Below are 14,296 nucleotides of genomic sequence, written 5' to 3'. Positions count from 1 at the left end.
CAATACCATTTCATTATTAAAATTAAGGCAATTTGTTTTCATCCAATTATTGATTTATGCCATCATTCCTTTACTCACCTTGTGTTTTCTCCCAGCTTCTCTTTCACTGTTTTGCCTATCCTTTTTGTTATCAGGAAAAAGGAATTCCACATCACCATCAACAAATGCATAAGGATCAATTTCAGGTTCTTGGTCAGCTTCAGACACTACTGCTACTAGGTATTGGTTTTTTACTCTGATATTGCTGCACCAGTTCATCTGAAACCTTTAAAGGCTTCCTACACTGCACCATTAATCTGCACAGAAGAAAAAAAATACATTACAAAGTGGCATCAACAATCTATTGCCTAGGTTAAAGTATGAAATATCATCTGCTTTTACACAATTCCAAAGAACTTTTTAGCTAACACGGATTCTCTTAAAGTTTTCTGGAGAAGGGTTTTAAGCGATCACTTGCTCAACTTAAAGTCTTTTTATGTGCAGGTCACTTCATAGTACCACAGAAGCGTAATGTATTCATGTCCTTTCCAGAAACCTTAACCCAGACAAAAATGAGAGATGGTTCAAAAAGTCTCACAGCAGATTAAATGTTTTGCCATTTCTTGAACAAGTTACAAAATTACCAAACCAACGACAGCAGTATGTGCTGAAACTGCAGTGTACTAACAATGACCAAGTTGAATCATCAGAGTAATTGACTAAATTGGTTTAGCAAAATTATATGGTTTTTACTAGAGTCTAAGTTCCTGCGCATTTCACTCAAATCACACAGAGAATTGGGAATTTAAACTCTCTTCAGGACATGGGTGGATCTAAAGAGTAACATATGCAATTACAGTATGCAGTCACAGATGGCTAGTCTTTGCTTGTTTTATGAAGACATTTCGGTATTCAAAGAAGTGAAGACTCTTACAGCATGCATGCGCCTCTGGGTTAATAGTCTAAATAATAACGGAGCTTACAAAGTATGTAGATAACGCATCTAAGTTTGTGATAGGAGTAGCTCAGTAAACATTCAAATGTTCAACATTCTATTGCGTTTTAAACACAGTAGTGACATTATCAGCAATTTTTTTGCTGGCACAACAAACAGTTACACCTATGAAATTGACATTCCTGAAGACAGAGAGTAAATAAGCCTAACCTTAGAAATTGAAATTCATGAGCATAGAAAACGTCTATCTTGAACTTAAGAAAAAAGTAGGAAACAAACAAATCTACGGTACGGTTATATACACATCCCCCTCTTTGCACCATCTACCCCAAAATAGGTGACAAACTTAATCTGGCAGCCATTGACCAAAGACGGGAGAGGATGTAAGCAAAATACAACCTTCAAACAGCAAGAAAGTACCAACAACAACATCAATACCAATGTAGCTGTATGATGTCTGCACTAAACTCAGATACCTGTACCTTCTCTGCTTGAAAGCTGTTTCTTCTCCAAAACCCGATATAATGGCCAGTGAGAAAAGTGGGTGCATCTTCAACAACAGGTTTGTATAAACCTCTATTGTGTCCCAGATGCACCAAGATCACGGAGATATGCCTTGTTGCTGAATTCATTCACTCCATAAGCTCAAATGGTACATGAGCTGACAAGGATATTTATGGTACATAAGTTTCAGAGCAAAATCACAGCCCTGTCTATAAAAAAAAAAAAATCTTCAGCGGACTTCTATTCTTCCCATTTTTCAGTCAATGCTATCCCATAAGAGAAGCTAAAAGAGACCCCACAACTACCATTGCTTGTTTTGATAGACTAGGTTAAGAGTAATTGGAGCGTGGAATAGGATACATTTGTGAGACACCACAAAGAGGCCTACAGAAATGAGTAAAGGATAGCAAAAGCCATTTCAGTAATTACATTTATTTAAGGAAGGAACTACCTCAACCTCCACACCTGATGACACACTGATGCTTTCAGGCTTCCCTCAGAACCTTAAACATCTTCTCAGCATAAGACAAACAGTAGATTGGATGCAAAAGCATAATTTAGCAATTTTGTTTCAATCAAGACCACTCTGAAATGGAGCACACTCCAAGAAAATAACCTGACTCTCAATCCCATAACCCTGGCATTATTTAGAATAGTTTCTGTGCAGCATCTTACAGCTAACAGGGACTTCAACCCATCCTTCTCAGGCAACGATGACATGCTTGATCAGATCTTGTATCTCCAGGATTATCCCCAGGCAGGCAATGAACTTGCTGTGATTGTACGTCAGAGACAGCTGGCATTTACATTTGGAGCAACACTTGATACAGCTGGAGTGCTTTTCCCTTTTCCAACATCCTATATAAACTAACACAACAAAAAAGACTTGGAAAACTAACTTGTTAGAAACAAGCAATTTGAGTAACAAGAAAGTATTTGCTTTCTTTTTTAATTATCCAAAGGAAAAAAAAAATATAGTAGCAAGCTATTCTGGAATAATTATAGTCAATAAATTGTTAAACTAAACTAGAGGCTATAAAAAAGGAAAGACGAAACTTCTCACTCTGACAAGAGTAAACCTTGAATTAGAATACATATTCCTTTCCTGTCTGGAAGGGTGGAAGAAACTGACAATGTAATGCTGCACCCCAACCCCCACCACACCTTGAAATAATTACCAGACACCTGCTAGCTGGAAAACTAAAACTATTACCCAAAGGCCAATATAAAAGATAGAGAGAAGAAATGCTCCAGTACCTCTGCTGCTGCTCTCAGCATTCCAAAACAGCAAGAGAGGGAAATAGTTATGATAGTTGTCAGTTTGACTATTACACAAAGGGTTCTGAATGGCCAGTGAAACTGACAGTCTTATTAGTTTCACTCTGCTAATGTGGTAGAAAGCTATAAGCAGCAGAGTTAAACTGACTATTTACAATCTCCACAAAGAACACTGCAATTGTTTGCATACAGTTCACAGTTGGAAGGTTTTCTTTTCAACTATATGGGCTACACTTTGAAAATATATATGTATACATAAATAAAAGCTTAAATCTTGCTGACATGGATGGATCAGGCACCTTCTTTCACCAGGAAAAGCTCCCTACAAAGTGGTGAGTAAGTTTACAAGCCCTGCGTATATATATTTTACTTGTGGTTTACAGCTGCTGCCTTGACAGAGAAGAATATGGTTCATACTGGAAAAATACACAATCAACAGGACTGTTCCTCAAACACATTTCTCTACTGTGAAAGTCATCAATACTTTTTAGAGTCAGTTTCTGCTGCTACATGAACTTGTAGCTAGAGTTTACAGGAAGGAAACATTTCTCTTTCCGCAGCATTCTTATACCAATCTAGGAGCGTTTCTGAAAGATGCAAGTCCATAAAAGAAAAACTGGCATAAGAGTAGGTAAATATATCCAAAGGACTAGTTTAATATATAAAAAGGAGAGATGCTATTACTTTGACTCAATCAAATTAACTTTAAAACTAAAAGCTATTGCCTCCAACTCATTCCATAATTTATCAAAACTATGGAGGTCTTAAAAAAAAAAAAAAAAAGCAGGAGAAAGGTTTCTCTTTTGGCTGATGAAGTGAGCTGCAGAGTGAGACTCAAATTAACATTTTGGGCAAAATGATAAAAATCTCACTACAGCTAAGCTTCTAAACCAATTTCTATTTATAAAATCTGAAAGAATCTGAACCCTTTTATCTATGTGGAATGGAACACAGTGTTTCTTAAAAAATCCACATAGCTCAAGCTTTCTTATGATGCTAAAATACTACAAGGAGGTAACTCATGGTGGCTTGAGGATCATTTCTACTGAGGGCTGAAAAACCAGTTTCCAAAAGAAACCTAGATTGAGTCTTATCCAAGTAAGTTTGTTTGCCCTGAAGAAAGATTTAAAAGTAAGCATTTCCATGAGATTTGAGGGCTATCTATTAGCACCAACAACAGACACCTCAATAGTTAGTCTTCTTTGACTGATAACCTCAATCTCTTTATTAAGGCACTTCTGCAAGACACAAAAGTAGTGTCACATTGAATATAAAGCACTGATTGGAGCACTGCAACAGTGATAACTACAGTCCCTTGACCTCAACAACCAGGCCAACAAGCAGATTCCAGATATTTTACAGTAGTTGTAGCCCCTCTTAAAAACTGATGTCTTCCAGGCAGCATGACTGACTCCTCCACTGCTCCCAGTAATAATACCTACTATGACAGGTTTCAGAGTAACAGCCATGTTAGTCTGTAGTCGCAAAAAGAAAAGGAGTACTTGTGGCACCTTAGAGACTAACCAATTTATTTGAGCATAAGCTATGAAGTGAGCTGTAGCTCACGAAAGCTTATGCTCAAATAAATTGGTTAGTCTCTAAGGTGCCACAAGTACTCCTTTTCTTTTTGCGAATACCTACTATGTACTTCCTAAAGGTCACTCAGATCAATTGCTTTTTCTTACCACAGCTTCTGAAGCACTTGAAACAAAGGTAAAACAGACTATACAAAGCTTCTAAAGTTTAACAGAATGCGTCCAATCACAATTATCTTGTATGAACCTACAGATGTCTTCTTTATTTTATACATAAAGACGACTCAATATGGGGGAAGGGGGGTAAAATCAGTCTCTGGCTCACACTTTCTTTGAAAATGGAATCAAATGTCCTCAGAAAAAAATTCCCAGTTTCCAAAGACTATACATACTAAGCTAGTCCAATCAGAAGCAGAGCTGATCTGCCAAGTTGAACTGCTGTTAAAATCTTCCAGATATTTCCCTGTCCAGTACAAGAGAGTTTCCATTGCTGGCTTCTTGCTCTATATCCCTTCAACATGTAATACGTGCCAATACAGCTATGTTGCGACCTGAGACTAATATTTTTAGCCCCCAAAAAATCTTCCAGCATTTTAGATAAAACACTAGTTTAATTTTAAGGTAACAGCATGGAGCAAAAGCATTCTTCAGCATGCTCCTCCGACCTAGTCTTTCTAATTATACAAACAGTGGTACCAGCCTGGATCTCCACCTAGAAAGGACTATCAAAGCAGTCCTGCTTGCAAGATAACTGACTGTAGAATTCTAGCTTACAGACAGATCTAACTATCAAGGACATGTTTTCCTCTTCTGTGCCAGGTTCTTCTGATCACAGGGAAAGAGGCAGAAGAACACAGAAGGGTAGAAAGTCTCTACTTGGAGCCCATTATGAAAAAAGAGGCAACGCTGGAACACAGGCTGGAGTTGCTCTGAAAATATTCCTGCACACATTTATATGGAAAATTATTTGAGCTTTCTGAAGAGTCAAACAAGACAGAGAATTAAACAGGTATTCAAAGGAACATACATTACAGCATACAAAAGCTAGTCAGATATATGCACAAACATATACTGTTTCTATGTATTCATCTATTAAAATGGAACTACAAGCACCTTCCCACACCTACAAGATTCTCTGGGTCTGAGACCTTCTACAATGCATATGGGGTGGGGGTGGGGGTGAATGGGACTTAGAGTGGACCCGAATCAGAGACTTGAAGAAACCATGACCAAGGGACAGAACTCTTCTCCCGTGTTCACTTAGAAGCAGCAGATGCCTTTTTGTCTAGCAGGCTGACTTTACTAATGTGCCTTCAAGTGGCCTGGATCACACATAGCGAAACTCAACAATGTCAAAAAGTCAGAACTATAAAAACAATCAAACCAGTTTTTGAGGAGAATTTGACCAAACAGGAAAGTCAAGTTGCAGTTCAGCCTAGCCTCTTAAATCATGAAATATTAATTAAGATTTGAAAGTTGTTAAAAAACTCGAGTCTGACAGAAAGATACCAATCCTTCTACTGGGACAACTAGAGATCTGTTGTGTGTCTCCACTGAGTGGGAAAGGGTAAATACACTTTACGGTCCCAAACAGGCACAAGTCAGCTGCAAAAGAGAGATGAATGATGGAAACATGAACAGTACCTTGACTGTGCTCTTCAATTCCTCCTCATTTAAGCTGTGAGTTAGCAAGGTCCTTACCCATGTGCCTAACCTTATGCAAGCAAGTAGTTGTATTAAAGTCAATGGGACTACTCACTCTCATATGTTTAAAGTTAGCTGTGACTTTAAGGCCATTATATCTTGGGCCCCATGTCAGCAGACAAACTTACAGTACCAATTCTGTTTCATGACATATTTCCACATGGTAAAAAGCTCTTGACTTTTGATAACAAATGAACACCTATGATTCAATGAACAAAGCCAACCTTTCTTTTTGGAGATTCAGCTCTGTGATTAAGACTCTCACAAAATTACAACAATGCACTTTTAATGCTTTTTCTCTAAGGACTGCAACATTTTCCAAACTCACACAAATGAATGCTGAGTCTATTGTATGAATGGAGTTCCTAAAGGGTTACTGTGGAACTCAAATGTCCTTTCATAAAAATCACTGACATTTTGAATGAGACTGCAGTTCAAATACCACATACTGTATTAAAGTAATGACATACTAGTCTGTTAAAACAAAAAAAAAAAAAAAGAGAGAGACTCAGTTTGGCAATTTTATAGTGAGTTACATTATTGAGTGCTTTAAAAAAAGTACCTACTCTGTAACTGACGTTATGTTGTCCTGTCCAGTTGGTCCTACCGGATCATCTCTGAATTTATCACTTGGAAGTTGTGGTGGTAAGAATTCCACATCCTTTTTCTTTGGAACTTTGTAAAACTTCCAAGTGGTGTTAGCATCATCTTCCTCCAAATTCATTGCAGTACCAACATATATTGTAGGTTCTATAACTTCTGGGAATTGAGGTGGGAAAGGCTGAGACAAGGGGTCTATCCTGTCTTCCATTGTTTTTGTGGGAACCAAGGGGTCTGGTGTTGGCATCTGATAGAAATGCTGGCTCTGAGGAGTAGAAGGAGTTTTAGTTACCCCTTCATCTACTACATCACATGGGTGAGGACTAAGTGGTGGTGGTTGAGGTGAATTTGCCATTTCAGTGCCATGCATCTGAGGAGTCTTTGCTACATCATTAGTTCTGATATTTGAAAATCTCACTTGACTGTCTGGTGCTGTGATCACAAGCCTCTGACTTGCTGAATCTGCCTCCATTGCAACATCGTCACTAATAGATGCACGATGGTGAAAAGGCGTCAAAGGGCGTTTTTGTGGCTTATCCCCCTTCTCTTGCTTCTCATTTGTCTTGTGCTTCGGAGCTGCTTGTTGTTGTTGGCCTACAGGTGGTGCCTGCCCCTGCTGACCCGAACTTCTCGGTTTAAGATTTTTGTGCCTGGAAAACAAATGGAGAATAACATTTCAATGAATCCCTGAAGTATATCTACACTTGTACTTCATTTTATATGAACCAGATTTTTCTTTAAAAATAAAAGTTATTACAATTTTTCAAAGTATTCTAGAAGGTATTAAATAGTGAAGCAGGAAAAATATGGTTGCCTAGTTTTAAGTGCGACACACAAGTTGGGTGAGGTAATATCTTTTATTGGACCAACTTCTGTGGGTGAAAGAGACAAGCTTTTGAACTACACAGAGCTCTTCAGGTCTGGGAAATACAATTATGAAAACCCAAGTAATCCACTTTTAAATTCACACTTTTAGTTAATTCAGATTAACTTTCCTTTGTGCCTGTGCAGAAAAGCTCTTAAATTCCATCATTAAATCACAGCCACATAACATTTGATATTCTATGTGGTGTAACAAAAAACAAAAAAGTCTAAAAGCCCAAAAGCCCCAACCTAGGCTACCATTGGGATTAATGGTACTTCAATTAAATTTGAAACACAACTGTTAGTGTGTTCTCGGAAACCTTCCTCCCCACCCCTCCTTTTCAAAGCAAAAACTATAATAGAAATCTGGAAATTAGAACACAAGGTTTCTCCAGGGGTCTCTAGTTATTGTGGGAAGTTGACTGGAAGTAAGTGCTGCTTAATGCTGTTAACTGGCCATAACAGGGGTTTCAAATCCACCCACCCCTCTGGAGAATGCAGAAACTGCGCCACCAAAGGGAAAAGTATCTCCTTCCCAAATCCTAAAGGCCCCACACCAGCTCTTTTTCTGGCTTCTTCCTCCTATGCCTGCCAACACCACATTGCACTAGCTAAAGAATACTAAAGACTAGGAGGGAGCATATTGCCTCTGTAGTCCTAGGCCTTACGTGCCCTCAGGACTCCACACCTGAATTCAGAAATCTACATTTAGCTGCCATTAGATCACTGTGCTGATCCATGCAAAGAAAGAAAAATCCACTTGTTAGTCTAATTGTAGGTGTGAGCCCTTCACCAAGAGTCTATAATGGAGTTTAGGACTCAGGATACACAACTTAATAAATCATCATGTAGGTCCCCCACAGTACAGATAGTTATGGCTTAGTATTCCCAGATCCGTCATTAAAACCCTTCCTGCATACTTCACTTTGTCTACATTATTGGACAAGACTACTGGGTACTGTACCTTGAGCAATTGCAATTTGTCCTCTGTGTGGCTTCAACAAAATCCCAGGATGCTACTTTGTCAGCTGTCTCTTCAACACATAAGCCATTTGATGTAGCAGAATACTTTCTCCTATGATTCAATATTGGGGAGTCATTGTTAACTAGAATGTATGTTACCTCTTAACATTTAGCAGAGGGTAAAAACTAATAGATACAAGAGTCAGGAAAGATGATAAACATTATACTGAAGAAATAAGCAATGTGAACTAGCATTCGCAGTAAGTTACTTCTTTAAAGTGTTTCAAAGGTAAAACACGCTTTGCTGATGAACAGCAGGCTTTAGCAGCCTTGCTTCAAACCATTTTGTGCAGCAAGAAGCTGGACAGTATTTATATATAAGTAAGGCATAATATTTAATATACAGCTTTAATTTCGGTTTCAGAAAGGAGTACATACTTGTTCTGTGCTCTGTTCATATTGCATTCTTGCCAAACTCGATCCACCACCTGATTGGCTAGTTTTCTAGGGATTTTGCCACCATGGTGGCTAGTACTGTCAGAGCTAAATCCATCAGAAACCGAAGAAAATTTCACCCACTTCTGGGCTGACTGAGCATCAACTGAAAAGAGAAAAGCAGCATAAAAATTAAAAAAAAAAAAAAAAATTTTAGCCAACCAGGCAACATGACTATAGAGGTCCATACAACTCAAAAACTGTTCCAGCCAATGAGCAAAACAAAACATCATCCTTTGAGGGATGTATTTTGTTACATATTTTAAAATTAGGAATAAAAAACATAGAAAAAACTGTAGGTATACATGGTATACAGTGAGATAGTGTCCTGTCACACAGAAGAACAGTATACAAATTTAAATTGAAGTGAGTTCCTATGCCATCTCAATTTCTTTAGAAGCTACATTGAGTGTTTAATAGAATCTTACTCCTGCAATAGGAACATATTGAGCCTATCCAAGAACAAATGTATTTTGCATTTTGTGATCATATTAAACAATCCCTGCTGTTTTCCCTCTTTCATGCATTACCACAAGTTGAATGACTTTCTCTCTCCCCACCCCTCACCCCGAACAAGGTGTATGACTCTGCAGCCTCTGGTCAATATTTTTCTTCATGAGCCAAATTTGAAAAGAAAGAAAAAGAAAAGGACTCCTTCCCCCAACGGAAAATATATCCCTATGAATAGTGCACCTCTTTTCTCAAGGAACAAGTTTAAATACACATTTCAAACTAAAAGCAGCACCAACAGGAATTCTTAAGTATATATTTGTGTGGAATTTGTGTGTGTGCGCGCGTGTGCTTTATATAGATATAAAAAACACCCACAAACATGTAAACTGTATAAAATAATTCTTAATCCTTCAACCACATACAGTTTGATCGTGAAAAGCTGACTTACAGTTCGATCCAAAGGCCACTGAAGTCAACAGGAATCTTTACGGTAACTTCAGTTGGTTTTAGATCCATCCCTTAACATGGTCTTCTGCAATTCCTACTATATTTTGATATTCCCCAATTATCTAACATGTTATTCATTGGGGGGTACACAAATGCATAATTAAATGCAGGTATATAATGCAACCATTTTGCGGGATATAAATTCCAAAGGAAGACGACTTATGTAGAATGGCACAAAGGGCATATCAGAGGTTTTTTAAAAAATTAATGAAAATATAACATATACACTATATGACAGACATGAAACACCCCCTTGGTTGAGATATTTAAAACTAGATAGACAAGGCAGCAAGAGAGTATTATACATATAGACAATCCTAATTGGCAGGAAGAGGCAGTGAATTGATGATCAATCCAAAATTATTTAAAATCGCCCATTTGAGTCAGCAAGTAGGAAAATTTTTATTACAGTAATTAACTAAGAAGTACAAATCTGAAATAAGGTTAAAATTATTTTCCTAAATAATGGTTCATTCTCTTTGGTTGGTATAACCACTACAATTTGTTAATTTGCAAAAAGAAAAATTATATATATATATATATAGCCTTTACATTAAAATTTAGCACTTTTCACTAACCAGGAGGATACACTATTATACACATTTATTTAAGCAATGTTTAAGAACTTCACATTTAATTTTTAATGTTAGAAAATGGTGCCTTCTGTATTTACTGAATGATATTTTTACTTGTGATTTGTCTCATTCTGCATTTGGATGAAAATTGGAATTAGATTAAAAATGCACAAACACACCAATATTTTATTAATTAAATACCTTAGATGTGCTGGATATGAAAGTATCAAAAACTTTACTCATGTTTTGTATTTCAAACTGATTTATTGAAACAAGAATTATTAGCTGGAGTTAGTAAATTGACTGATTATAAATCTGGCCCATGACAATCCAAAACAAAGGTACTTAGGTACCCAAAGATGCAGTCAACTACCTGGTAGGATTTTTGAAAGTGCCTAAATCCCCACCAGAATCAATGGGAAACAGACCCAAACTTGTTTAAGGTCTTTTGAAAAATCTCACGAGACACCTATCTGTATCTTTAGGCACTTAAATATTTTTGATAATCTGCGCCTATGTGCTTCAAATTTTTCAAACTAACAGACCTCATCCCCTGGTTTTTATTCACAGATTGGAAGAGGAAAAACAAGCTCTCCAGCTTTCTCGATTCCCCATTGGTTTCTCAATTCTGAATGAATTAGTCCAAAAGAAAATATTCTCTCTGCGCCTGCTAGCTAGATTGAAACCAAAAGTAACGAATGCAGAAGCTTTTCTGCACAACAACTCATAGTACTTACATTTGGAAAAATGTAAATATCAGCATTTCCTCAACTGTAAAAACTAAAAATACAGATACTATCATGTACTGCATTAAGCAACACTTATAAAACTAGAGCTGACCTCAAAAATTAAACATTTTCCTCTAATTCTGTGTATAATTAAAAAAGCGACACTAACTCATTAAAAGATGAAGAGGTTTCATTGGCACAGCATATTTTTTTATTTGTTGTTTCAATTACGTTCATAGTAAATTTAGGCCTTAATATAGGCTAACATTAAGTTTGAAATTCCGATAAACAGCTTAATTTTTAAAAAGAAAAAAGGAGAATTTAAATTTTTTAAAAATATCGTTTTTAAAATCATTGATTTTTATCCACCCTGGCTATGGAGGTATTCAAAAGTCTCAAGGCAGTGACTAGACTTTCATTAGAAGAGCTCCAGTGCTAACACTAAGACTTTCCCCAACCCTTGAATTCTGAGATTTTTATCCTGATACAGATCAACAACTCAAAACTACACCTGTGATTGCTCACGGATGAGAAAGCAAGCGGCCTTCTTCAACATTATAAAAATGCTCTGAAATCAGCCTTTAAGCATTGTAAAGAGGCTGGGAATGTCACCTTTTCACTCCGAAACCAGAGTTTCTCCATAACAGTAGCAAGTACTGTCCAGCCAAATCAATGTTCAGGTTTTAAATTACAACCATTTTGCAAATACCATTTTTATACTATTTTATAAAAAAAAAAGTCAAAAAAGTGTTAATGATAAAAACATCTAGTATATTATTACAATTCAAACAGTTTTAGGATTACAGTGACAATTAAAGGACAACATGCTGGAGGTTACAAATCAGTTGCTCTGAATACTATCTAAACATTCTGACAGTTTATTTTAAGCAGAAACCCCAAGACAGTTTTCTTTTTGGAAAAGGGAATATTGACTATACCTGTCTGAACTTCCTCTGGGGACGTAGGTGGAGTCAAAGTTACAGAAGACATGACAGGATCTCTTGTGGAAGCAGGCACTTGGTGGACACCCAAGCAAGTAGTTGAACAGTGAGAAACCCCCACAGCGCTAGGAGCAGGAACGTCTGTCTGAGGAACTAGAACAAAGCATGCTGGATAGACCATTCGCACACCAGCTGAAAAAAAGGGTATAGTCATTATATACTCAACTCAATCATGAGTACCAGCTATATAACCAAATATGAGATTTTCTCTTTAATCGTTAGGGTTTTGTTTTGTTTTTAAATCACATTGCAACATTATCTATTTCCTTATAAATTACATGAGAGAACTAAAACAAGCCAGAAAACTAGATAACTTGAGGCCAATTATGCAGCTCCTTTCACTGTTTCATAAATAATGACTGAACAGCAGTCATTCTGAGAGGTTTGGTTTAATTATGTTAATGTATTATAAGCGCTGCAGTACCAGTGACAGTTCTTGTTCAGAGGTATTCTGATAAAGTCTAAAACCATTTTTTCTATACAAGGTGTTCCAACATATAAATGGTGATTATGCCACCAGTTACTGTGATAAGCTTCAATACCACTACAAGCTCCCCTTTCTTGTAACTATCCTCCTGTCCACTGCTATTCTGAATGTGTTACTTGTCAGTCATTCAATATAGTTTACCCTACTTTTCCAGTTTCTCCAATAAAGCAACTTCCTTCAACAGCAGAATTCCTTGTCAATTAATTCATACTTGTTATTGTGGCAACTCCACTCTGGTGGAAGTTTCTTCATTTTAATCCCTCCCACCCCTAAGTATTTGCTTCTTTGCAACTATTAAAGAACAGTTAGCTACAGTAGTAAAATTAAGGCATTTCCAATCATTTAGCCTTGCAAATAAAAGTCACATATTTGTGCTGGCTTAATAGTCAAGTCAGGTTTTCTTTTTTCACATTTCTTTCCATTATTCTTTTTAAAAAAGCGTGGGAAATAAAGATTACCTTGTATGTCTTACTTATAGATTAAAAATTAAGCTGTTAATTATAGAAATACATTGTATAATTAAGATTGTAATTCAGAGGACATACAGTACAATCTCTTTTCTGTAAAAATTCAGTCTCCTCTGACACTTTTGGGTACAGGATCTCAGCTCAGGAGAAGATACATTTTAAGGAGAGTGCAGACATAGGCTTTATATAAGTTACTTGGCTGAAAGAGGGGGAGGTGAAATTGGCAGATAAAGTCAACAATTTCCAATATTTTAAACTTTCTAAAAAGCTGAAAATATATGCTGGGTTTCCTTAAATAGAAATTTCACAGGCTACCAAACATGACAGACAAAAAGCATCTGGGTATTCAATCAAAGCAATTTAGAGATTCCAATTAATTTTACTTCAGTAAGAACTCTGTCCTGCCTAATAGGACCTCCTATTTGATCCCCAGTTTTTTACTCCAGTTCAACAGGGGCTGTGAGTACAGTGGGCACAATCACTGGAAATGTCTTAGATCATTCAATGATGAACTCTCTGGTCGGTTGAAGAGCACTGTTGACTGGCTCTTATGGAAAGAAGTTATCCTTGGCTTCGTGTATCAAATCCAGAGACTCAATGCTAAGGTTTATGAAAGCACTCTTTACAATGCTGACCAGTGCAGCTCATTGCTTCCTTGTAGCTCTCACCTGTTTGTTGTATCTACCCGTTGTCTAAAGACTTATACTTAGACTGTAAACTCTTGAGGGCAGGCACCATCTCCTATTATATTTATACAACTCCTAGCACAAAGGAGGCCCTGGCCTCTAAATGCTACCTCAATTATACATACATACGTACATACATACATACATAATGGAAAACTTGGGAAGGAGAAAACATGCAGGGTTCTAAGAGACACATGAAAAGAAACCTTTCCCAAAATCCATCTCCAAAAAACTAATTTAGAAGATTTAGAAAAGGGTGATCATGCATGTAAGTTAGTTTTTCCCACACCTTCAATTACAATTATATTACATACAAAACAGTAAAAGAACATTTAGATTACAAAGTCAAGCACTCAAATATTAGGAAATGCCAGATTTACAGCTGCCTATGCAACCGTAATTCAGCCCCCTTGTGTGTCCCGCCTGTGCACAAATGGAGGCCGCAGCCTTGTGGAAAAAGACAGTATGCCATCATGTGATTAAAGATCATGATGCACAAGCCGACAAATTAAGCT

General features: G+C 37.0%; 1 protein-coding gene across 1 annotated transcript in view; it reads right to left on the bottom strand.

The window, feature by feature from the left end:
- The window catches only part of MED13 (mediator complex subunit 13), a 78,468-nt gene that overhangs the window by 23,327 nt on the left and 40,845 nt on the right, over positions 1-14,296 (bottom strand). Inside the window, 6 exon segments of the mRNA XM_037880840.2 lie at positions 79-234; positions 236-296; positions 6,522-7,205; positions 8,384-8,494; positions 8,821-8,983; positions 12,079-12,273. Coding sequence (XP_037736768.1) covers positions 79-234; positions 236-296; positions 6,522-7,205; positions 8,384-8,494; positions 8,821-8,983; positions 12,079-12,273 — 1,370 coding nt within the window.

This window comes from Chelonia mydas, chromosome 17, assembly GCF_015237465.2.
Source record: "Chelonia mydas isolate rCheMyd1 chromosome 17, rCheMyd1.pri.v2, whole genome shotgun sequence".
Classification (NCBI taxonomy): domain Eukaryota; kingdom Metazoa; phylum Chordata; order Testudines; family Cheloniidae; genus Chelonia; species Chelonia mydas.
Note: the sequence above shows the minus strand (reverse complement) of the source record. Positions and strands in the feature narration are given on the sequence as shown.